We start from the raw sequence: 22,751 nt of genomic DNA on the forward strand, positions 1-22,751 counted from the left end.
CTCCCCCATCTCAAAGAAGAAGAAAAAAGTGCCTGTCCACTCTCTCCAAGGGCGGGCCTCGCACCACCATTCCACAGCCGGCCACCTGCCGGCTTTAGGACCCGGCGCAGCACGGAATGAAACGTGGGAGGCGGGACTAAGAGAGGCCGTCGCACACACATGACGAAAGCAGCTGGCGTCAGTAGAGGTGAGGAAGCCGGGATTAGAGGAGAAAGCTGTTTCTCGCTAGCCTTGGTTCTCACGCGCCATGGCGGCCCCCGTCCAGCAGCCTCCTCAGTCCAGCGGTGGAAAGCGCAAAGGGAAAGCTCAGTATGTGCAGACCAAGCGGGCGCGGCGCTGCGACGGCGGTGGGCCACGGCAGCTGGAACCCGGGCTACAGGGCATTCTCATTACCTGCAACATGAACGAGCGCAAGTGCGTGGAGGAGGCCTACAGTCTGCTCAACGAATACGGCGACGACATGTACGGGCCGGAAAAGGTACGAGCCCCAGAGAGGGTAAGCGGGCCTATGAGAAAAGAAAGGAATGCAGGAAGGCCGGCTGTCTTCTACGCGTGCGCGAGTTTTGTGGCCTGGTCTGTGTTCCCGCCTTCTCGCGGAGTCTGAGTTGTAGATCGCTGCCGGGTCGCGTGCTTGAAAAGCTTGCCCATTTGAGGGGTTTTATCCATTATTAATCACAGGGGCTCCTGTTTATAGATTGCTTCTGAGATCCACGTGTTGTGTTTCTGAAGCCCCCAAAGAAACGTTTATTTCTTACGGTAGACTTGTGAAGTAATATTCACGAGGATACTGGATCTCAAGTAGGTTAAGTAAACGGTCCAAATTCACAGGGGAAACTTCATTGGTCGTCATAGTTTTTATATATCTTACCACCATCTTTACGCCATGGTTGTAATAATTGTCCTAAGCATTGTGTCTGAAATAGTGGGTTTAGTACTAGTGCTAGTTATTTCTCAAATGCACGTGTAAATACATTTTAAAAAGCAAACATTTTTGTACCAATTCCATCTAAGATCTAATTGTCTCAACACAGTTTGGAAATCTTTATATTATTGGCATAAGATCTGGACTAATACAGAAACACCTCAATTAATTAAAAGGGGGAGGATAGATAATACAGAGGGGATTTGGATTCAAGTACTGTTATTTACTAGATCTGCGGCATGGGTATATTATTTAATTCTGCTGAGCTAGATAAAAAAGAATAAATGATAGTATATTTAATGTTGGCTGACAAGTTGCTTATGTATATAAATACATCCTGATAAATAATAAAGGTTCCATAAATGGGTATAATTATTACTGGTGCCTGACTGGGAAACTCCATTGGTGGGGCAGAGAACTAGGCAACAAGTTAGTGTCCTGTCTCCACTGGTGTCTTGAGCAAATTCTCAAACTATTTTTCTTCCCTCTTCCTTAGTAGAATAGAAATAAGGGTTTTTAATGCCATAACAGGTTGGTCTAATCTCACCAAAAGGAGACTGTCTCATTAGGTACAAAGATATCTAGTGATGGGATTTAAGGTTTACCTTGAAGTAATTCATTTGGTGAGCACATTTCCCTGTGTCCCAGAGTGTCAAGATGTTTTTGAAAGCATTTTCAAATTATATGTACCCCAGTCTGAAGGAACTTCCTTTTTCCTGTACATTTTGTAGGGAGTGATGTGTCAGTTTCTTAATAAAAAGCTTTATTGTCAGTATTGATCCATCTGCCACTGGAGGTTTCACATAAATATATAGTTATAGCTTTTAACATGAGCTGTTTTGGCATTTTTGCTCATTAATTTTATGCAGTTTACAGACAAAGATCAGCAGCCCTCTGGAAGTGAGGGAGAAGATGATGATGTGGAGGCTGCCTTGAAGAAAGAAGTTGGTGACATTAAAGCATCTACGGAGATGAAGCTAAGAAGATTTCAATCAGTGGAGAGTGGAGCAAATAACGTAGTCTTCATCAGGACACTTGGGATAGGTGTGTCTAATAAGCCTTAAGATTATTGAGCCTATAATATCTAGACATCACCTTGTCTTAGTGAACACTGCCTAAAAAGTGGCTTCATGGTCACGGCTCAGTTAATAATTTGATTGATCTTCTTCACACTGTTTTAGCACTAAGGATATGGAAAGGTAGAATGGTGTGGTGAACATAACATTGGCTTAAGAGTGGAAACCTGGCTTTGCCACTTTCTTTGCGTGTAACTTTATTTATTTATTTTTTTTTTTTTTCAACATTTTTTATTTATTTTTGGGACAGAGAGAGACAGAGCATGAACGGGGGAGGGGCAGAGAGAGAGGGAGACACAGAATCGGAAACAGGCTCCAGGCTCCGAGCCATCAGCCCAGAGCCTGACGCGGGGCTCGAACTCACGGACCGCGAGATCGTGACCTGGCTGAAGTCGGACGCTTAACCGACTGCGCCACCCAGGCGCCCCTCTTTGCGTGTAACTTTAGGTGAAACAAGAGTACATGTTCTGTCTAAAAGAAGCAGCTGCTATTCAGCTCCAGCCAATTTGGAATGACTTTAGCCATCTGGAATGTAGTCCTAATAGGGCCAGGTCTTTTGATTTTTGAAAAGAAGGTGGAAATCTGGAGAAGTTTGTAGATTTTTTAATGTAGTTAACTAATTTAAAAGTATTGAAAACACTGAGTAGCCCCAAATAGACTTGTATGTCGTCAGGATGTGGCCTAAGGATCATATGAGGATTTTGTGTAATTCATGGTCTTGGGGCTCCTCTGAGTTCTGAGATCTGGATTTTTGTACAAATTTGATCAATGGATGAGTTGAATGTGTGGTTTTTAAGTTTATTTATATTTGGAGAGAGTGAGTAGGGAAGGGGCAGAGAGAGATGGAAAGAGAGAATCCTAAGCAGGCTCCATGCTCAACTCAGAGCCCCAGACAGGGCTCGATCCCATGAGAGTGAGATCATGCCCTGAGTTGAAATCAAGAGTCAGATGCTTCACCTGCTGAGCCACCCAGACACCCCTGAATTAAATCTTGTAAAGTGACTTGCAGATTTTGTTTTGTTTATTATTGTAAAAAAAAAAACAAAAAACACTGCTGTTTAATAACAATATGTTGGTAGTTGCTCTTGTTATAGGAAAACAATATGGTCTTGTTTGGACAAGTCAGACATCACAAAAATGTTAACTCCAGTGTCTTCATGAACCGTTGTTTTTAGTGAAAGCAGTAGTAATGCTGAAGAGTTAACATATTAGATATAGTAGTAATCATAGGCAGTGAAGAAAGTTGGAAAAACTGTTTGATTAGACTTATTAATGTTCATCGTGATAATTTCTTCTACTATACTGTTGATGTAGGTTGCTGACAATGAAAATTCATTTTGGACAGTTTGAAGAGGTTTTAAAATGTCTGAGAGCTTATATTCTTGTTCTTTTTTTGCCGATTTTTTTCTTTTCTTTCAGAACCTGAGAAATTGGTACATCATATTCTTCAGGATATGTATAAAACCAAGAAGAAGAAGACTCGGGTTATTCTACGAATGTTACCTATTTCGGGCACATGCAAGGCTTTCTTAGAAGACATGAAAAAATATGCAGAAACATTTTTGGAACCCTGGTTTAAAGCTCCAAACAAAGGGACATTTCAGATTGTATATAAATCTCGAAATAACAGCCACATGAATAGAGAAGAAGTTATCAAAGAATTGGCAGGTATGTTTCTTTTAGTGATTTTACGTTCGTATGTAATAGTAAATACTTGTTTTCAGGAATTTTTTTTTAAGATTTAAGGCTTATATTTTTGGATATAAAGCAAGTATATTAAAATGTCCTTAAAATAAGGGCGCATGGTTGGCTCAGCTGGTAGAGCATGTGACTCTTGATCTCAGGGTTGTGAGCTCGAGCCCCACATTGGGGACAGAGATTACTTAAAAAAAAAAAAAGTCCTTAAAATAATATCAGACCTAACAGACTTGGATATGAGACTTTCTGGTAGTTAGATATTAAATCTTCCAAATCAAGATTGAATTTTCTTTGGAAAAAAAATTACTCTGATTAAATATTTCAGGATTTTATTTGTATTTATTTATTGAAAGAGTTCACAGAGTTTGACTGAGGTCCATGTAGAAGCATAGACTAGTATGTATATTGCTTTTAACAAGTCCCAAATGGAAAGATGAAAGATTGTGTTTGTATCTGTCAAGCTTCATGGTACCATTCTCCCTCTAAGCGTTTCCCTATTCTTTTTGTTACAGGAATAGTAGGCAGCCTCAACTCGGAAAATAAAGTGGATCTTACCAATCCACAGTACACAGTGGTAGTAGAAATCATTAAAGCTGTCTGTTGCCTGAGTGTTGTGACAGATTACATGTTGTTCAGAAAATATAATCTCCAGGAGGTGGTTAAGAGTGCTAAGGACCCATCACAGCTTAACCCAAAGCAGCCAGCACAAGCAGGAAATGGGAAAGAAGCTAAATTGGAATCTGGTGACAAATCAAATCAAAATGACCCAGCAGAAGGAAAAAATAACCAGCAAGTGGTACCAGAAAATAATGAGGAGCTGGGGCAGACAAAACCAAGATCTGAGACACAGGTGGCGAGTGAGGGAGGAGCTAATCCTGAACTTGAAAGTCAAGTCACAGAAGGATCTGAGCCAAATGAAAATGACCTCTCATAGAGAAAAAAAAAAATCATTTGATGTTTCAGGTAGGTTTCTCTGGTGGCATTTGGTGAGATGTTGGTAGGATTCTGTATAAAATTGTGACTGAAAATACAAGTTTTGAACTTTGTATGTTGCATAATGCTGTACTCAAAATAGTGAACAGTGATTGAGCAGCTCCATTAACAGTTATGTTGGAGATCTTTTCAGCCCCATGTGCCAGGGTGCAGTTTGGCTTATGTGAATTTTGCTTAGCTGGGAGAAACTGTGGATAATTGGTGAGCACTTGCATGGAGGGGAGGGTGACAGGAGGATAATGTTGGGCTCTCCCTCGTGATTACTTTCCCCAGCCTCCCTTTCTGCACTGCCATCTAACTTACTGGAGTAAACAAACTCTGTAAGAGACACTCCTAGGGAAAGTATCATTCTAAGGAAGGAATTTTTACATGTTGCAACTCATCTGTCCCCTGTCACTTTGTTGTAAACATTGCAAAAACATGGGTCTTCTAGGTGAGAAGCGAATTGTTTTTTGTGAAGTTTTTGTATTTTTTTGTGATTCTTAGAGTTACTTTGTAACTCTTAGTTATTATGGCAGATTTTATATTTTATTAACATTTGTTAAACAAATCTGATGTTCCAGTGCTGCAATTTTTGAGGTCATGGTGTAAGATAGAAGAGGACCATTCTAGGCATAGAAATACAGACATTTCTGTTGAGGTTAGTGATGAAGAATTAGTCTTCTGTGATACTTTGGTATGCCAGTGCAACAAGGGACACAGATTCTTTCTTTACAGTGAAAGCTACTTTTCAGTGATCTTATGGATTTACAATCCAAGCTGTTGTCTTCCATTGTACATTGTGGAATGCAACTTACAAACCTAGCATTTGCTCTAGCAATTGTAACTATAAATGATAGCCATTTGATAAGTAAAGATGTTGATTATTTTAAATGGCATCTGGAATATCAAAACAGTAAACTTTGTTTAAAAAAGTCATATTCAGGGGCACCTGACTGGCTCAGTTCGTAGAGCATGTGACCCTTGATCTCGGGGTTGTAGGTTTGAGCCCCCTGTTGGGTGTAGAGATTGCTTAAAAAAAAAATCTTAAAAAAACAAAAAATCACATTCAGTAAAAGGTTTAAAAAGCAAAATTTTAGTAGCAGCATTATATTAGAAAAATTTAATAATATAATAATAATACCAATGTAATAATACCAATATAACATTAAAATGTGAGGGCAAGAAGCAGTATAAGAAATTGAAAAGCCTTCACTTTCAGTTTAATAAATTGATTTATGTCTCCTGATACTAAAGAGGTTTGGGTAATTAACTGAAAAGCAGCCGCTTCTCTGTCTGGGTTGATGAGTCAACAGATTCCATGAATATTTGTCCTACTATAGCCTTGGTAAGGTTGGTGAATGATGACGAAATTCAAGAAAGCTTGTTCTGCTGCGAGGAGCCTCTCAAAACAAAGGCAATATAAATTTAATGGGTCTTTATAACTGAAGACTGAAGGTCTGTCATCTCTACTCCTGGTGCTCATCCTTGGCTCCATGACCAGTTTTGCCTCATTCTGGTAAAAGGAAATGTTGACATTCATGTTATAGCACACTGCTTTCTTCCCAGAGAGGTGCTGATATAAAACGCTTGGAGTTAAAATGAAGAAAGTTCTGGATAATGCTGCAGAAATGGTTAACTTTATTAAAGACCCATTTATGCAGGAATGTTTAAAAATAAATAAAGCTCAAATCTGAACAAAGAGCACATAAATCTACATACAGAAATCCAGTGGCTTGTCAGAAGAGTTCTCAACAGGATATTTGAGTTGAAAGGTCAATTGCCAGAGTACTTACAAGAAAATACTAGGCCAGATTTTGCAGAGTGCTTTGGAGATGAAGGATGGCTAAGACACTAGTCTATTTAGCAGACTTTTTTTTTTTTTTTTTTTTTTTTTTTAATCACATGAACAAACAAGTTCCTGCAAGGTCCTGGAGAAAATGTATTTTCTTAAAAGTGATAAGATTCTTGGATTGATAGGAACTGACTCGTTGGAACAGTCACATCGCCAAAGGAACTCTTGAAATGTTTCCACACCCACTTGGGCATGAGAGTGAAGAAAAGATAGCAATGAGTCTGAGGCCTTAACTAAAACTCTCTGTGAAGAACTGCAAAACCAAATAGCCTTTCCCCTCCTTTTCTCAACACCTGTTTATGACTAGGTGGGAAATCCCTTCTCTGAATCTCAGCCTGAGGTTTTGTCCAGGAGAAGAGAAAGAACTCTGAGTCATCGTCTGATAGTTCAGGATTTCTGTGAAGTAAGAGTATCCTTAGTGCTGACACTCACATGCCATGAAACTTAATTTGAAAGTTTTTTCAAGGTTTCCCCCAGGGTAAAACTACTGAAAAAACTGGAAGAGACTCACCAAAGAGGGCTGCATAAGAAGTCCAGGTTGAAAATAAATATTAAGAGGCTGTGAAATTCACTTTTAGATGGGTTTATTTTTAAGTTTTAAAAAGTTCCTAAGTATTATAAATGTTGAGTCTTCCTGCACCAACGTCTATGTCTGTTTAATGGCCAGGGAATGTGGTAATATATTTTTATCCTCCTAAACTAGTGGTCCTGCTTGGTAAACCAGACTAGAAGGATTAGGGAGGGGAAAAGACTATAGATTGGACCTTGGTAATGCAGATGAGGCTGCAAGTCCTTCTAGATCTTTAGATATTTAGAGTGTTAACTCTTAATAGGTTGAGATCATTTTAAAAGGATGATCAGAGCATTTTAACTGTCACGGAGGATAGGATTTTGGTGCCTTCATCAGACTTGCTCCAAGACAAAGACACTTTTATTTTGATAGTGCAAGACTTTGGGACTCTGGGAATAAAATTGGCCATATGCTTACAGAACATCCAAGTTTGTGGAACTGGGTTCCTTTTACTTTGTGAAAGCTGCTACTCTACAGAAAGATTTTGATTTAGTAGTTTGTTTTTAATCCTCTTGTATTTATTTTTATTTGGTAAGACCTGCGACAAAAGCTATTCTTTCCAGCTGTAAAGCACTGTGTTCTGTTGGAATCTGATTTCATTCATTGATGCATTTTCAGGTTTCATAACTTTATTGTCACTGACTTTTGAGCATGTTGTTTTATAAGTGACAAGATTCCAGGGTGGATATTGAGTGTTGTTTTTTTTTTTCCATTTAATTTTTGTTTTTGTTTTTAAGTTATGTCGGCTAAAAAAAACTCCAGTGTTGTGGTTTAGTAAATTTGTTTTGCTTTGTGGAGGATAGGGTGTTATACTTGGTATTTTGAGACGTGTTTGTTTAAGGTTAAACATGATTTCTAAATGTTCTTTTTATTTGTATTTTGCTTTTGTTATGGCCAGATATTTAGCTTGTTTTTCATAGTTTCTGATATTTTCAGAAAAATCAAAATAAATTTGTTCCCTAAAGATTGGTGTTCTGTGCTTTTTCTTTCTTTCTGCCTCTTAGTAAATCTCTTGATTTATGTGTGTGTGTGTGTGTGTGTGTGTGTGTGTGTGTGTGTGTACACATACATATGTATAATATATATATATATATATATATATATATATATATAATTTTTTTTTTATGTTTATTTTTTTTGAGAGAGAGAGACAGAGTGTGAGCAGGGCAGGGGCAGAGAGAGAGGGAGACCCAGAATCTGAAGCAGGCTCTGGGCTCTGAGCTGTCAGCACAGAGCCCAACGCAGGGCTGTGGTGCTCAAACTCATGAATGGTGAGATAATGGCCTGAGCTGAAGTCGGATGCTTAACCGACCTAGCCACCTAGGTGCCCCATAAATCTCTTGATTTATAATAGATACCTCATAAAAGATGTTTTTATGTCAAATTATACATTGTCCTAAAATATAAATCATTTTTATAAATGATTATATAAAAAGGATATAAAACATTTAATAATTGCTCTTGAATAATTACTCTTAAGTAATCCAAACTTTAGATATTTTACAGCGAATTTGCTTCAAAAGGAGGTATAGTAATACAGTAGTCAATTAAATGCACTTATTATTTATATTCCTTATTTTAATATTAATATTAAAATATAAACTAATAAAATTAAATTAATATTATAAAATATTAATATGTTAAAGAACTAATAAGGTCTTAGAAATTATTATTTTTAGATTTATTTATTTTTGAGAGAGAGCATGAGCAGGGGAGGGGCAGAGAGAATGGGGGACAGAGGATCAAAGTGGGCTCCACATTGACAGCAGAGAGCCCAATGTGGGGCTAGAACTAACTGCGAGACCATGACCTGAGCCGAAGTTGGATGCTCAACCAACTGAACCACCCAGGCACCTTGAAGAAATTCAGTCTTGAACTTTTAGAATAGTTCTAATCTTTATTTTGGCTTAATCATTCACAAGATAATTCAATGTCCACTGTGCTTTTCTAAGTAATTATTTGCTATTTTAAACCCTTGCAAATCATTAAAATCATTGCCTTTGTCAGTTTGGTCATTATAACAGTTTTCTTCCCAAATGTTTTTAGATTTTCATTTATTTTTTGGCTAATTGCAAAACAAAAAATTGAGTTTTTCAACCAGGAAAAATCTTCAGCATTTTAAGAGACTAATCACTAAATTGTTAGGAAGCAAGGACTAAAAGCAGCCCTATTAACAACTTAATGCCATCGTCTCTTATCAGGCTATGTTCTACCCCATTCATGGTCTCTCAAAACGTTGCGTTTGATTTTCCCAGTGATTGTCTTTGGGAGTTCTGGAACAAATTCCACCTAATTAACAGAAACAGATTATGAGACACTTGATTCCATTTTGACAATCCCAGCTGTCAGTACAATAGGGAAAGCTTTCATGCAACTCTAGCATGGAGTTTGAGTCTAGGGGTTGTCTTAGCCCACCAAGCTCATTGAAATTCTTGTGTTTATATAGTAAAGTTGACAATGGAGCTCCATCATGGGTTTTTAGTGCAAAGGCTGTGTGCTTCGTCAGAAGAATATAATAATTCCTTTACTCCTAAGTTCAACTGGACCTAGGCCTCCACTACCCCAGGGAAATAGAGGCCACACCTAAATGCACAAGGAAACAAGTTAATTCTTGGGGTTTGGGCTTTTAAGAACTGGGTCCTGCAGTTTCTGAGGGAGATTTTTGAGAGAGAATTTTGAGTACACACAATTTTCCCCTTATGTCCATGGTAAATCCTCTTCGTTTCCCTTCCTCAAGATGTAACTATTGTATTTTAAAATTTTCTCAAATAACATTTCTGAAAATCAACTGCCATGGATTTAGTAAATTTAATGGAGAAAATGTAACTATTCTTAAAGTTAACTACCTTTTGGTTGAAATACCAATTGACATGGAATTCTCATGTTAAGGATCAATATCAACCAATAGTATTCTGGGATGAGAAGGAAGGAAGTTGCAATGCCATCTCTATGTTTTTATATAGAATTATTTTTTTATTAAAATTTTAAAAAAATATTTATTTTGGGGAGATAGAGTGCAAGCAGGGGAGGGGCAGAGAGAGAGACACACACAGAATTTGAGGCAGGCTCCAGGCTCCAAGCTGTCAGCACAGAACCTGACGCAGGTCTCGAATCCACAAAGTGCGGGATCATGACCTGGGCTGAAGGCAGATGCCCAACCGCCTGAGCCACCCAGGCACCCATATATAGAATTATTCTTAAATCCTCCCTTGAAGAAGAAGGTTTCTGGAAAGATTCCACAGTTTCTTTGGATAGTATATATATATTTTTTTCTAAGCCTTATGTTTGGTCAGTTTGATACTAAAGCCCTGTGCTTTGACTTTGTAAGGGTATTATGGATCAAGAGTGCCACGATTGTTGAATTAGGTGCTGTTTTCATTTTTTAAAAACATTTTTTAAAGTTTATTTGAGAGAGAGAGAGCACGAAACGGGGAGGGGCAGAAAGAAAGGGAGAGAGAGAATCCCAAGTAGGTTCCATGCTCAACATGGAGCCTTGGGGCTCTATCTCATAACTGTGAGATCATGACTTGAGCTGAGATAATGACTTGAGCTGAAATCAAGAATAGGATGCTTAACTGACCAAGTCACCCAGGTGTGCCCAGGTGTTTTTTAAAATCAATTTGCCAGTATTTTTTTTTCTCATGGAATGGGACTGATTAGTCTTATAAGGATCCTTAGTAGTTACTCAGTATTGCAGAGTTGATCAAAGCTAGTTTATCAAATATTTGAAAATAAATTTTCTAAAGCAAAATTGTTAGGGCAAAACAAGTTGAAATAGGTATCCTCTGCTTACATACTGAGCAAACATAAAGTCACAAGCTAATAAACTCTATGTACTTACTCCCTTAGACCCTTGTTTGGTAATACATTAACTTTTGGGCAAAAATACTTGCCTTTCTTGGATATTTGTAAGGTGCAGTTGATTTTTTCACATGATCCTGAAGTTCAAGAGTTAATTTCTCTGGGTTGGATGATTTAAAGGGTGCAGATAAGACAACAAAAGCTTTCACTACCTGCAGGAGAAAAGTCCATTTATATTGATGTTTGTTTTTCAGACATATCAAGAGTTTGGAACCAATGCTGAACACAGGTACTTGTAATCAACAGGAGCTTGAGTGATGAATGCAAATCCAGAGATCACCTCTGAACAGAGCTTGGATTACAAATGAGGTTTTGAGATCTAATTCCAGACAAATGGATTCTGAGTGTGAGGAGTGCAGTGTTTCATTAAGGGTAAAGGTTGAGTTTTATTTACATGTCCACATGTATTTGACATTTCAGTCAGACTAATCCTGATAGGCAATCCTTGATTTACCGATAACTACTTATTTCAAACCTACACTGTTAGAAACGTGCAGTAGGGGGGACAAATGGAGTTCCCAGAGAATACAGTTTGAAAGGGGTTTGGGAGGCTTAGTGGAAGGATTTTGTATGCTGGGGGATGAACTCTCAGGAAGGATTCGTCTACCTCTGAATATTTTTTTTTTGCTTCTCTTTGGAATACCGTGCAAAACTAATTAATTATTGAAGTTAGTTAAGTATAAATTGTTAACTATTCCTACATTGATCCAGTTGGTATTTACTTCTAATGTTCACCTGAAATCAGCTCTATTGAGACTATGGTAGCAGGAGGAAAATACTTTGAAGAATGGAATTCATTGAATGGGGAAGTGGTACAAGAGGTTTGAGTGTGGGATCCATAGAGTCACTGCAGAGGGTCACAGTTATATGAATGGCAGTAGAGAAAGAGATGTGGGAGGATGCTGATACAGAAACTGATTTTGAAATTTTGCTACTTTATTAGAAATTTCCTCAAGGAAAGGAAAAGTCTCCCTTTCATACTACATGGCTTCCTCCTAAACCTAAGATTATTCCTGTCATTCCCCAGATTCCCTTTAATAGGTTGAAAGTAGGCTTGTGGGACTTGTTTGGGAACCTGGCCACAACATCCTATTTGCGTTGTTCCTGTAATGAAATGTATTTTGATTTCCGTGACAATAGTACATACAGTAGAATCTGCTGTTTTTTCTTCTGTAGCATCTCTTCCTCTTTTAGTAACAGTACCCTGAGTTTCGTACAGAGCATTACCCTAACTTCTCTCTCTAGTGGTGTTGACACTAACTCCTACCTCCAGTGACCGGCATATGATCCAGGTCTGGCCAGTGAGCATATACCATTCCCTGGACCACGTTGGTTGGATATGTGATCTAAGATAGGCAAATATTATTCTGGGAGTTGCTTGAAACTGGTGGAAAGGGAGCTGTCTCTTTTCCTGGTTGTTAAGCTGTGTGCATTTGGAGTGGTTGCTGTCAAGTAGGAAGAACCTTTCCGAATGGAACCAACCTAAAGCACAACAGCCAAGAGATGGAGAGAAACGGTTTTGCTAACTTCACATGAACCCTTGGATGTAGTTGTACCTGAAGACCTCACTTATGTGTGAGCCAGTAAATTCCTTTTTTTAAAAACTTAAGTCAGTTTGAGTTGAGTTTCTGTCATTTGCCTCTAAAAGAATGCTAATACATCCCCTTTGAGATGCAACTCATTTGTAAAGTTGATTGCCTAGTATACATTTTTGGCACATGTGCTTCATAATAAGAAGTACATGACTACTCCTGAGTCACTCCTTAACATGGTCAAATGGATAGAACTTGAGAATATGAAATTGCTACAGTAATGACATTCACTCTACCTCTCCTCTGATTGGATCTGGACTACTGACAACAGCTGATTCAACAACTGCTGGGTGCTCGATTAGTGCACTCTCCACTTCAAATGGCCCAATACGGTACCTGGAAGAGGAAAAGAAGCCCTTGGTCACTACACCACCCAATAGATCTCCCCTGACAATCAATTACTTCCTAAGAGTAAGAGTAGCAAATATACAAACCCAGAGGATATGATGACATCATCAGCTCTACCAACAAACCAGAAAAACCCATCACTGTCCATCACTCCTCTGTCTCCAGTGACATAAAAATTCCCTCTTATCGTGGCAGCAGTTTTCTCTGGATTGTCCTAGAAATCAAAGATGACTCTTGGTCAGAATAGACAAAGGGCTATGGCACCCATGGAATGACTTGTACATTGTGCCTTCTATTTCTAAAATAAATTAAAGAAATGTAATTCCTAGTGTAGAATACAAAAGATTCAAGAATATAATAAAAAGTAAACCCCTCTTCCACCTCTACCACTCCCTATCACTCCCTCCCTGCCCTCTGCAGCCTGCCTAGTTGTGTTTTCTGAGGACACTCACTACAACTGGTTTCTTACACATAGAATTTAATCTTTGCACAACTCCTAGGAGATAGATGATATTCTCCCCATTTTGCAGTTGATGAAATAGACTTGGATTTTGTGACTTGCCCAAATTGACACAGCAACACGTGATGGATATGAAATTTGGACCCAAGTCTGTATGATTCCCTGTACCACCTTTTCTATTAAAGTGTGACTAGCCTATTTTACATTCTTGTACCACATATTCAGAGAAGAAACAGAAAGGCCGTGTAGTCTGTAGTCTGAGGGCAATTTCCCCTTCTTTGCCAGGTGGTAGGACGTTGCCATTTTCATCTATAATCTAGAATGAAAGAAACAATTTAGGTTGCTAAATTTGTTTTTTTTACAGTGTGAAAACAGGTTATAAATAGTTGTACAATGACTAGTAGAAAACTGTAAAACGTTTCTTCCTTATTGAAACAGATATTACTGACCTGGACATCATAGGGTTGTACTCCTTTGCCCATTGAGCCCGGTTTAATTTCTTGTCCTTTCTGATTGGCACAAATTATTCCCTGTTGAGAGAACATGTTTTATATAAGGATGTAAAAATTCAATTTCTGTAGCTATTTATATCATGACAAGAAAACATAAGACTCAGTATTGACTGATTTTCCCAGTTATACACACACACACACACACACACACACACACACACGTACACATACACACATGCACATTATCTTAGATCAGTGCTTCTCAAACATAAGCGTGTACCAGAGTCACCTGAAGCATTCATTTTTCAAGCACAGATTTCCAGGCACCATCTCAGAGTTTCTGATTCAGTAGGTCTGGCCAGGTGGGGTGTCTGAGAATTTGAATTGCTACCAAATTTCCACGTGCAGCTGATGCTGCTGATTTGAGGACCACACTTTGAAAACTACTCCTTAGACTAAGGATACCCCTTAGTGCACCTTGGGATAAATTCCCCACTGGGGCTCTGTGGGGTCCTCAGTGTTGCTGAGAAGATGAGCTGCTCAAATCTGACCCTCTCTGACCCCTAACACCTTTGAGACTTCTCCAGCATGGGGAGAAGGCAGGAAGACTGGAAGGAATAATCCTAATTCCCCTCTAGCCAAACCTAATTGGGCAATTCAGAGGTTTTGGTGGTTACTTGCAAGGTAAGGTATCCTGGGAAATTCCATAAAAATTTAGAACACCAAGGGGACTCTTCAGGGGCTCAGTCTGGGGTTGAAATGTTCCCAATATGCTAAACCGAAACTGCCCATTAAACATACCACTTCTGTCTGTCCATAGCCCTCATACAGTTCCAGTCCAGTTTGTGCCTTCCACTGTTCCAGCACCTCGGGGTTGAGTGGCTCCCCTCCTGTCAAGCAGTGCCGTAGCTTCTTGAATTTATATCTGTAGACACAGATATAGGGTCTTTGATGGGAGAAGTCTGAGTGGCTTTCACTAAAACATTATTAGTATGTTCTAGCAACAAGCAAATGAGCTAGGAAAGACAAGTAGTAGGAAAGTTCAGTCAGCAAATATTTTTGAGCACCTACTATCTTGTCAGACATGGTTGTAGTTGTGTGGGGCATGTTAGTAATTCAAATAAAATTTCCTGACAGAGCTTGCATTTTAGCAGATCATTAAAGGAGGGGAGAAGGTAGGAGAAAATACCAGTAATGATCTTAAGTGCTTATTATGGGCCAAGTGATAAAACAGCTAACATTAATTAAGAACCTACTATGCTGTGAGGGCTTTAGGAGCATTCTCATAATCCTCACATCCTTATTATACAGATCAGGAACTTGAGGCTGAGAGAATATAAAGAGGTTGTTCCAGGCCTCACCTATAATAAAGGGCTGAATTGACTACCTTGCACTTACCATTTGTCAAGTATCTCACCAAGTAGGCCATTTCCCTGAATTCTCTCCACAACCGCATGAGGCAGCCCTTAATCCTCTCTTGTGGATGGAGTTAAGGAGACTTAGTAAGGTCATCTGGAGTGTCTGAGGTCACACTATCAGTAAATAGTGGAGCCCTACTTGTTTGGTTTTGGAGCTTGGTCAGTTAACCACTGGCCTTACTACTCCACTGCCCACTTTCTCAAGTGAGGAAGTCTGGAATAGCCCAGCTCCGGTGCATTGAGGTGTCCAATGGGGAGGACAGGAGTTGTGCCTATTCAAAATAATCCTGGAAAGCCCTGAACTACTCTTGAAATGTGAGCAAGATGCTTACATTCATATCTGCTTTATTCTGTTTCATAGCACTCTCTCTTCTGGGCATGCACCTTGAGGGTGCAGAGGATGGGTGAGCCTATACTACTTAAATTATTTCTCTCTTCCTTTCTCTTTTCCTTCAGGTACTCAATTTGTATTAGTGAAGTAAATATGCATTGCAAGTCCACTAGGTGTTCAGATGATTTGGATAAATTGATTATAATATTCAAGTCATAAGACTTCATTAGCTTCTCTTCAAGACAATATGAATGCAGCTGTATTTTGGGGAGGGAGGTTGGTGTTCAGCCTTCAGGGTTCTGGTTGTCCTTGGGAAAATGTTCAGTTGCCCCTAGAGGCTATCCTTAGGGGCAACTGGGAAGTGATTAGGCAATATCTGAAGACAGTTTTGATGGTTGCGAGGGAGGTTCTACTGGCATCCAGTAGGTGGAAGCCAGGCAGAATGTTGCTCAACATCCTACAGTGCACAGGACAGTTCCCGACAACACAGAACTATTCAGTCCAAATGTCACTAGTGGCAAGACTGAGGAAACCTGGGCTATCCTGCGCTGAGAAGGGGTGATGCGGGACTATAGCTTTTGTTTGTGGTTCAAATGGAGATTTCTGCCCAAGTACCTCTTAAGGTCTTTTTGCACAAGCATCCGGTACACGGTGGGAGCGCTGCACAGGGTTGTGATGGGATAAGTGGTGAGCGTCTGGATGATGGAGAAAGACAGTTTCAGAAGTGGTTCATTAGAGGCCACAACCAGAGCTGATGTCTGCAACCCCTCAACGTCTATCATTAGCATGTTTTCATCTCATGATCACTACTAGGCATAAGAAAGCAAATATTTATTGTCACTAGTGACTGGATGTCCGTTGGAAACTTCCAATTATTGGGAAGAATACATATATGTTACAGTAATAGACACACACAATCAAATTCAACAAAAAGTAAATTGTCGAATTTGAGACCAACCCCAAAGTAGGAACTGGTTGATTCTACCTCAGGGGTGCAAATTACCTTTCATGGTGGAATTTTGAAACCTCCTGCCCATATATTCCTGCACGGTACTCACCCTAGATGTGAGCTAACCTACCAAAACTTTCCCAATACTGTTTCTATAAAAGATACCAGTCCTTTTGAGTGGATTGATTAAATGCATAAGTCATTTTCCAGGCCCAGATTTGCTGGGCTCATTTTCCCTCTAGCTCCTTAAAGAAAAATAATGACATAGGCAGGTTAAATCTAGAGAGATACTCACGTTTTAGATTTCCTGTTTCTAGAGAGGTTCGACTATGCCAAGTGATAAATTGACAGTTTGTATTAAACTTAAACATTTGAGAGAAGGCTTTCAAGACATATTTCTAGTCTATCTGGATCATGAAAAACTTTTGATCTGTAAGTGAACATCTCTACTATGTGTACTTGCTCCCTGGATTCCAACTATTCTTAATAGGTGTAAGTGCTCATACCTAAGAATAGCGTAAAGTTTTTAGAGCACTTAAAATACACACATCTTTGTGTATTTGTGTGTGTTTTAAAATACACACTATCTTTGTAAAATAAGAATATTCTTATTTTAATCAACTTATTTAATACATTAAATAATATAGATTAATAATATAAGAATACATTAATATTATTAACATATTACTAGCGTGACTATGTCTTAATATAATGTTAAATAAATTGATTAAAGTAAGTATAATATGTATCTTAAATACTATACAATATTTAATATTTTACTAAAATTATTATTCCTATTTTTAAAAATGCAGGTTTCAGAACTGCAAACTTAGTTTATCTACTTAGGACACTTTATTAGCCTGATGGAGAGATCCTAGTTCTTATGCTACCCAGCATTTCTGTTAAGACCCTCAAGCCATCTCGTCAGACCAGTTAGCAAAATAACAGGGTGAGTAGAGCTTTTATTCACACAGGTGTGGTGTTTGTTTAATAACATGTATTTTGTTAAACATAATTGATTTTTCATGGGTGAAAAATAATTGGCCTGAATCACATCTTTCTAAAGGCTAAAGAAATGAGAGCAATCTGATACCTCAATTTAGCTGTCTCTGGCTGAAAAGGAGGGACATGCCTGATTTCAAGACAAATATTGGGTTCTGAGAATTCACAAAGTGAGAAGCTCAGGGTGAGGGGAGAATGGAAGGAGCTGCTCTGGGAGAAAGGGGACTCCACCTTTTAGTCTTCTCTACACAGGGTTTGGGATTTATCACCTATTGTTTTTGTTTCACTGAGTCAGAAACCAAAGATTTGTTTGGACTTGAGACTTCTAATCTGTTACTTAGAATCTCATGCTCAGTGGGACATTAGAAATCCTGAACAGTTTGAAGCACAAGAGTGGATTTTATGCCTGAGAGTGTTGTGGGTGTTTCCTCTCTGTTAACTACAAAGGCCAAGTCCCTGGAGACTTCAGTTCTTAAAAAGGAATTCTTTCCACAAGCCCAGGAAACTATATTCTGAAGAATCATTTCTCTGTAGTTTTGGAGGAGACAAGGAAGAGATGTAGCTAGAAGTCATGACTTACATCTAAGAAAGTGTCAGTGTCAAACTGGGCCATCCGATGTACAAAGACACACGCTCCCTGAAGCCAGGATGAAAACACACTGCCAATGGCAGCCTTGATCCAGCCAGTGTCAGACATGTTCCATATGATATCTGAGGACTTCAGGTCTAGCCAATACCTAAGTGATATGGAGAAGCAACAAGACCAAAAAACAAAACAAAACAAAACAAACAAACAAAAAAAAAAACAAAAACCCAAAACAAAGCTAAAGAAAGAAAGAAATCCCACAAAACAAAAAGCAAAACAAACAAAAACAAAACAGGAAAGCAAACAAACTGGTGTCTTTGAGAACTGACCAGAACATCAGGGGCTACAGAGAAAGATCAAAAGAAGCCCGAAGGCAGGATGAGCTATTATTCTACCTCCCACTTTTGTTATTTTGTTAGAGAACTTCTTCAGAATCCTAGGTAATATGAAAATAGGGAGGCTGGGTTTGGCACGATATTCTAGGTTTGTTCATTGATGCAACAAATATTTATTGTGTCAATATATGCTAGGCACTGTTCTGCCTAGCATAGTGAGATAGACGAGATATCTGCTCTTACTTCAGCAAGACAGATAGCTAACAAGCACACAATAAAATGAATGAGTATAGATCAGTATCATAATATCAAATAGTGATAAGTGCTCTGAGGAAAATAAAACAAGTAATGTGATAGCTTTAAGATATCTAGGAAGGCCTTTCTGGGTGAGTGAGCTTCTCTGGCAATGAGAAGGAGCCAGACATACGGTTATCGAGATGTGGCCAAGGGTGATTCCTGTACATCACTCTGTGCTCATCACAAGTGCACTCCCTAATTCCCATTGCCTGTTTAATCCATAAGTTCTTGCTTGATCAGTTGGTGAGATGGTGCCATTTACTGAGCTAGGGTTGGGCAGGGGCATCAAGGATTCTGTTTTGTAGACATTATATTGGAGAAATCCAATAACCCTCCAAGTGGTGGTGTCAGCTCAGTTGGATACATATGTGGGCGGCTCAGGGGAGAATTTAACAAAAACAGTTTTCCTCCCTACCTTCCACAAAGGGTGTACCCAATTCCAAGGCTGCTCTGAGAGTGCTGGGCCATCTTGGGAGCACCTGTGGTCCCACTGGTGAAATAAATGGCCACTGGTTCTTGACTTCCTGTTTCTACACAGCTGTGCTCTTCAGAGGCAGATCTGTAAAATATGGATCCCAACATAGTGGCTGAAGGTGGCAGACCAGTTTATCTCTCTCTCTATATATTTGCATATATATCTATATCTATCTATCTATCTATCTATATATATATATATATATATATATATATATATATATATATATCTTCTTGATACCAGGAAACAGTTAATAGAACAAAACCTAATCCAAAGCCTCCTTGAGAGGAAATTCTCAAGAAATCTTAAAGGGACTTTGTAGATAAGTACTAAGCTTTAACAACTCACTTGTCTGTTTTTTTAAGTGCCACCTTTGTATAGGTCACATAGATAACCAAGAGACTTTCAAAATCAATGGCAAAAGGATATGTATTTAAACTTTTTCTCTCAGTGCTTCTTTTAATCTATGATTTTTTCAAAAATCAGTGAATCTTTGTGAATTTTTATTAACATTTCAAGAGTTTTTATGATTTAAAGGAAGATCTTTTGGCATTTGAATCAAACTTTTTAATACTTTTTGTTCAGCATCTTCAATATCGCTGACAGACACAGCTTCTTACCATATAGCATCCCATTCTTCTTCCTTGCACTGATAAAACTCTGATTTTGTTCAGGTATCAGGCAGGGGAGACTGTTCCTTATATAGCTCTAGGGGGTGAATCTTGATTATCCTAAGCCAATCATGCTAATTCTTGTGCCAGAGACTGATTTAGGGATGGGTACCTGTTGCAGTTATGGTCAATGAGATTTAAAGGCTTTATGGAAAACGTTTCCTTATTTTAAAGAGTCATGAGGAAGGGATGCTGCCTTTCCTCACCCCACCTATCTAGTTTTCTGGACTTCGGATATTGTTGTGAAAGCACATTATGTCTGGGACAACCCTAGCCATGTTGGGATCACAGGAGGGATTAGCAGACACACTGAGGATGGCATGATGGAAAGATGAATGAATCTGGGTTCATGCTAATTTCATCAAACTCCTGAATAACCAACTCTCATTCGGCTCTATCTCTGTACTTCTTACTTGTCATAGAATAAAATAGTTTGTGTTGTTTAAGCCACTTATAGTTGGGTCTCCTATTACTAAAGCCAAGAGCATTCTATGAATAGATAATAACAGTATCTGTGTAAGATTATCTGCACAGACAGCTCCAACATTTCCTTCCCACCCTGCACAAGAATGCCATTCCCTCACTGAGGAGTGGAGCCTATGTCCTGTCTCCTTGAATCTGGGGTAGCCTTATGACTAATTTTGATTGACAGAGTGTGGCAGAATTTCTTTGACTTCTCAGCCTAGGTCTTAAGAGGCTTGGTAGTTTTCACTTTCACTGGGGCGGGGGTGGGGGGATGCAGCCACCATAGGAAAACGTCCAGACCCTCCTCCTGGAGAGAGAGGGCATGTGTGGGACAAGTGAGGTGCTTCAGCCAATAGCCAACACCAGAGCCTCAGACTTGTGAGTGAACCCCCTTGGGTCCTTGAGCTTCAGTCAAGCTGATATGGAGAAGGATAAGCTGCCTCTGCTGAGGCCTGCGTGAACTTTTTTTTTTTTTAATGTTTATTTATTTTTGAAAGAGAGAGAGAGACACAGAGTGTGAGAGAGGGAGGGGCAGGGACAGAGGGAGACACAGAATCTGAAGCAGGCTCCAGGCTCCAGGCTCTGAGCTGTCAGCAGAGAGCCTGATGTGGGGCTCAAACCCACAAACTGTGAAATCATGACCTGAGCCGAAGTTGGACGTTTAACCACCTGAGCCAGCCAGGTGCCCCTGCGTGGACTTCTGACCTACAGAATCTTTTTTTTTTTTTTTTTTTAATTTTTTTTCCCAACGTTTTTTATTTATTTTTGGGACAGAGAGAGACAGAGCATGAACGGGGGAGGGGCAGAGAGAGAGGGAGACACAGAATCGGAAACAGGCTCCAGGCTCCGAGCCATCAGCCCAGAGCCTGACGCGGGGCTCAAACTCACAGACCGTGAGATCGTGACCTGGCTGAAGTCGGACGCTTAACCGACTGCGCCACCCAGGCGCCCCTGACCTATAGAATCTTGAGAAAATAAAATGTTGCTTTATGCCACTAAATTTTGGGATATCTTGCTTCTCAGTGAATTCAAAGTCCTTTTTCTTCTGATTTTTTGGGCACCTTTAAGGGACTCAATGGCACATTGCAGAGTTGGTCAGGGCAGGGACCTGTGAAGTAGGGGTGCTTGCCGTTAGGGGTATATAAGATACCCGAGATGGGGAAGAAACTAAGAGGACTTCAAATTATATGCATTCGTGTATTTATTATTTAAAGTATTTATTTTTGGTATTTGTATAATAACCAAAAACACATGTATATGATTTATAAATTAATATGCATGTATTGTGGGAGTGTTAAAAATATTTTACTGACGGAGATGCATATTCCAATAATCTGGGTGCTATTACCTTAGGGAATCACTACACTGCCGAATGACTTTATTAACTGAAAATAATATGAGTAATTATAATTACTATAATATTTGTGGAGTGATTACTATGTGCCAGGCTTTATACTAAACACTTCACATGCTTCATCACATTTAGTTCTTTTACAACCCAGTGAAGTAGATACTATCCTTATCCCCATTCTTTGGATAAGAGACAGTTTCAGAGATGTTACTTGACTTATCCCAGGGTACATAGCTTATAAAAGACACAAACAGGATTCATTGGCATAGCCCTTGGGAGAGAATTTTGGGATTGACTAATAACAGGAATTTGGTTTGCATTAATTAGTAGGATAAAATTTCATTTCAGCAAAAACACAAACACACACCACTGCCCTATTCATGTCTTCTTTCTTTAAGCTTCTCTGGAAGAATTTTTTAAAAATATTGGATTTAATAGCTCTTTGAAGGATAATACCATTAATTAACATTCTATTCTTTTTTTTTTTTAGTTGAGGAAGTACTTTCTCACATATTAGCTTATTTTATCCCCAAAACAACACTTGAGATATGTGCAGTATAATTATCCCTGTTTTACATATGAGTAAAACCAAGGTTCAGTGATCTGTTTTGTTCATTCATTCATTCAGCAAATATTTATTAAGTATCACCTGTATGGCCAGAACTGGAGATAGAGTGATCAACCAAACAGATAAACAGTGCCCCTGTCTTCTTGGAGCTTACAGTTTAGGGCAGAGTTTGGCAAACATTTTCTATAAAGGGCCATGCAGCAAATATCTTAGAATTTGTGGGCCATATGGTCTCTGTTGCAACTACTCTACTCAGTTCTTATAAGATTTACAAAAACAGGTGCTGAGCCAGAATTGGCCCATGGGCCCTATTTTGCCAACCCCTATTGCAGAGGATAAAAACACAGTAGATAAGGGAAAAATGACTGGACACAATATTCAGATAGTAATGACTGCTATGAAGAAAATAGGATGATGTGATAGAGTGGTTTGGAATTCTGTAGATAGGGTGGTCAGAGACAATCTCACTGAGAATTAAACATTCACGCTAAAATCT

The 22,751-nt window shown here is 39.0% G+C and overlaps 3 protein-coding genes across 6 annotated transcripts in view; 1 reads left to right on the top strand and 2 right to left on the bottom strand.

Annotated features, from left to right (window-relative positions):
• ACSM3 (acyl-CoA synthetase medium chain family member 3) overlaps positions 1-460 on the bottom strand; it is a 57,409-nt gene extending 56,949 nt beyond the window's left edge. For both annotated transcript variants that reach the window (XM_078440101.2, XM_078440099.2), the window contains exon 1: positions 394-460. The gene's annotated coding sequence lies outside the window, so the exon portion shown is untranslated. The remainder of the gene's footprint in view (positions 1-393) is intronic.
• Positions 1-17,472, top strand: THUMPD1 (THUMP domain 1 NAT10 acetyltransferase adaptor). 3 transcript variants are annotated; one of them, XM_060648695.3, is made up of 5 exons: positions 1-478; positions 1,792-1,966; positions 3,418-3,666; positions 4,209-4,659; positions 17,318-17,472. In XM_060648695.3, the coding sequence occupies exons 1-4, from the start codon at positions 248-250 to the stop codon at positions 4,628-4,630; spliced, it is 1,077 nt and encodes a 358-aa protein (XP_060504678.1). In that variant the 5' UTR covers positions 1-247; the 3' UTR covers positions 4,631-4,659; positions 17,318-17,472. The 3 variants fall into 3 exon arrangements, with proteins under 3 accessions (XP_060504678.1, XP_060504677.1, XP_060504675.1); XM_060648694.2 differs by lacking the exon at positions 17,318-17,472 and adding an exon at positions 11,150-12,790 and having other exon boundaries at positions 2-478; XM_060648692.2 differs by lacking the exon at positions 17,318-17,472 and having other exon boundaries at positions 3-478; positions 4,209-6,559.
• Positions 8,812-22,751, bottom strand: part of LOC132689749 (acyl-coenzyme A synthetase ACSM4, mitochondrial) — a 21,169-nt gene continuing 7,229 nt past the window's right edge. The window contains exons 4-13 of the mRNA XM_060649729.2: positions 19,141-19,284; positions 18,088-18,244; positions 16,172-16,251; positions 14,609-14,732; positions 13,805-13,885; positions 13,570-13,671; positions 12,982-13,109; positions 12,784-12,883; positions 10,988-11,107; positions 8,812-9,383 (exon numbers count right to left, since the gene is read on the bottom strand). Of these exons, the coding sequence (XP_060505712.1) occupies positions 9,297-9,383; positions 10,988-11,107; positions 12,784-12,883; positions 12,982-13,109; positions 13,570-13,671; positions 13,805-13,885; positions 14,609-14,732; positions 16,172-16,251; positions 18,088-18,244; positions 19,141-19,284 (1,123 nt within the window). The 3' untranslated portion in view covers positions 8,812-9,296. The remainder of the gene's footprint in view (positions 9,384-10,987; positions 11,108-12,783; positions 12,884-12,981; positions 13,110-13,569; positions 13,672-13,804; positions 13,886-14,608; positions 14,733-16,171; positions 16,252-18,087; positions 18,245-19,140; positions 19,285-22,751) is intronic.

Source organism: Panthera onca, chromosome E3 (genome assembly GCF_046562875.1).
Source record: "Panthera onca isolate mPanOnc1 chromosome E3, mPanOnc1 haplotype 2, whole genome shotgun sequence".
Taxonomy (NCBI): domain Eukaryota; kingdom Metazoa; phylum Chordata; class Mammalia; order Carnivora; family Felidae; genus Panthera; species Panthera onca.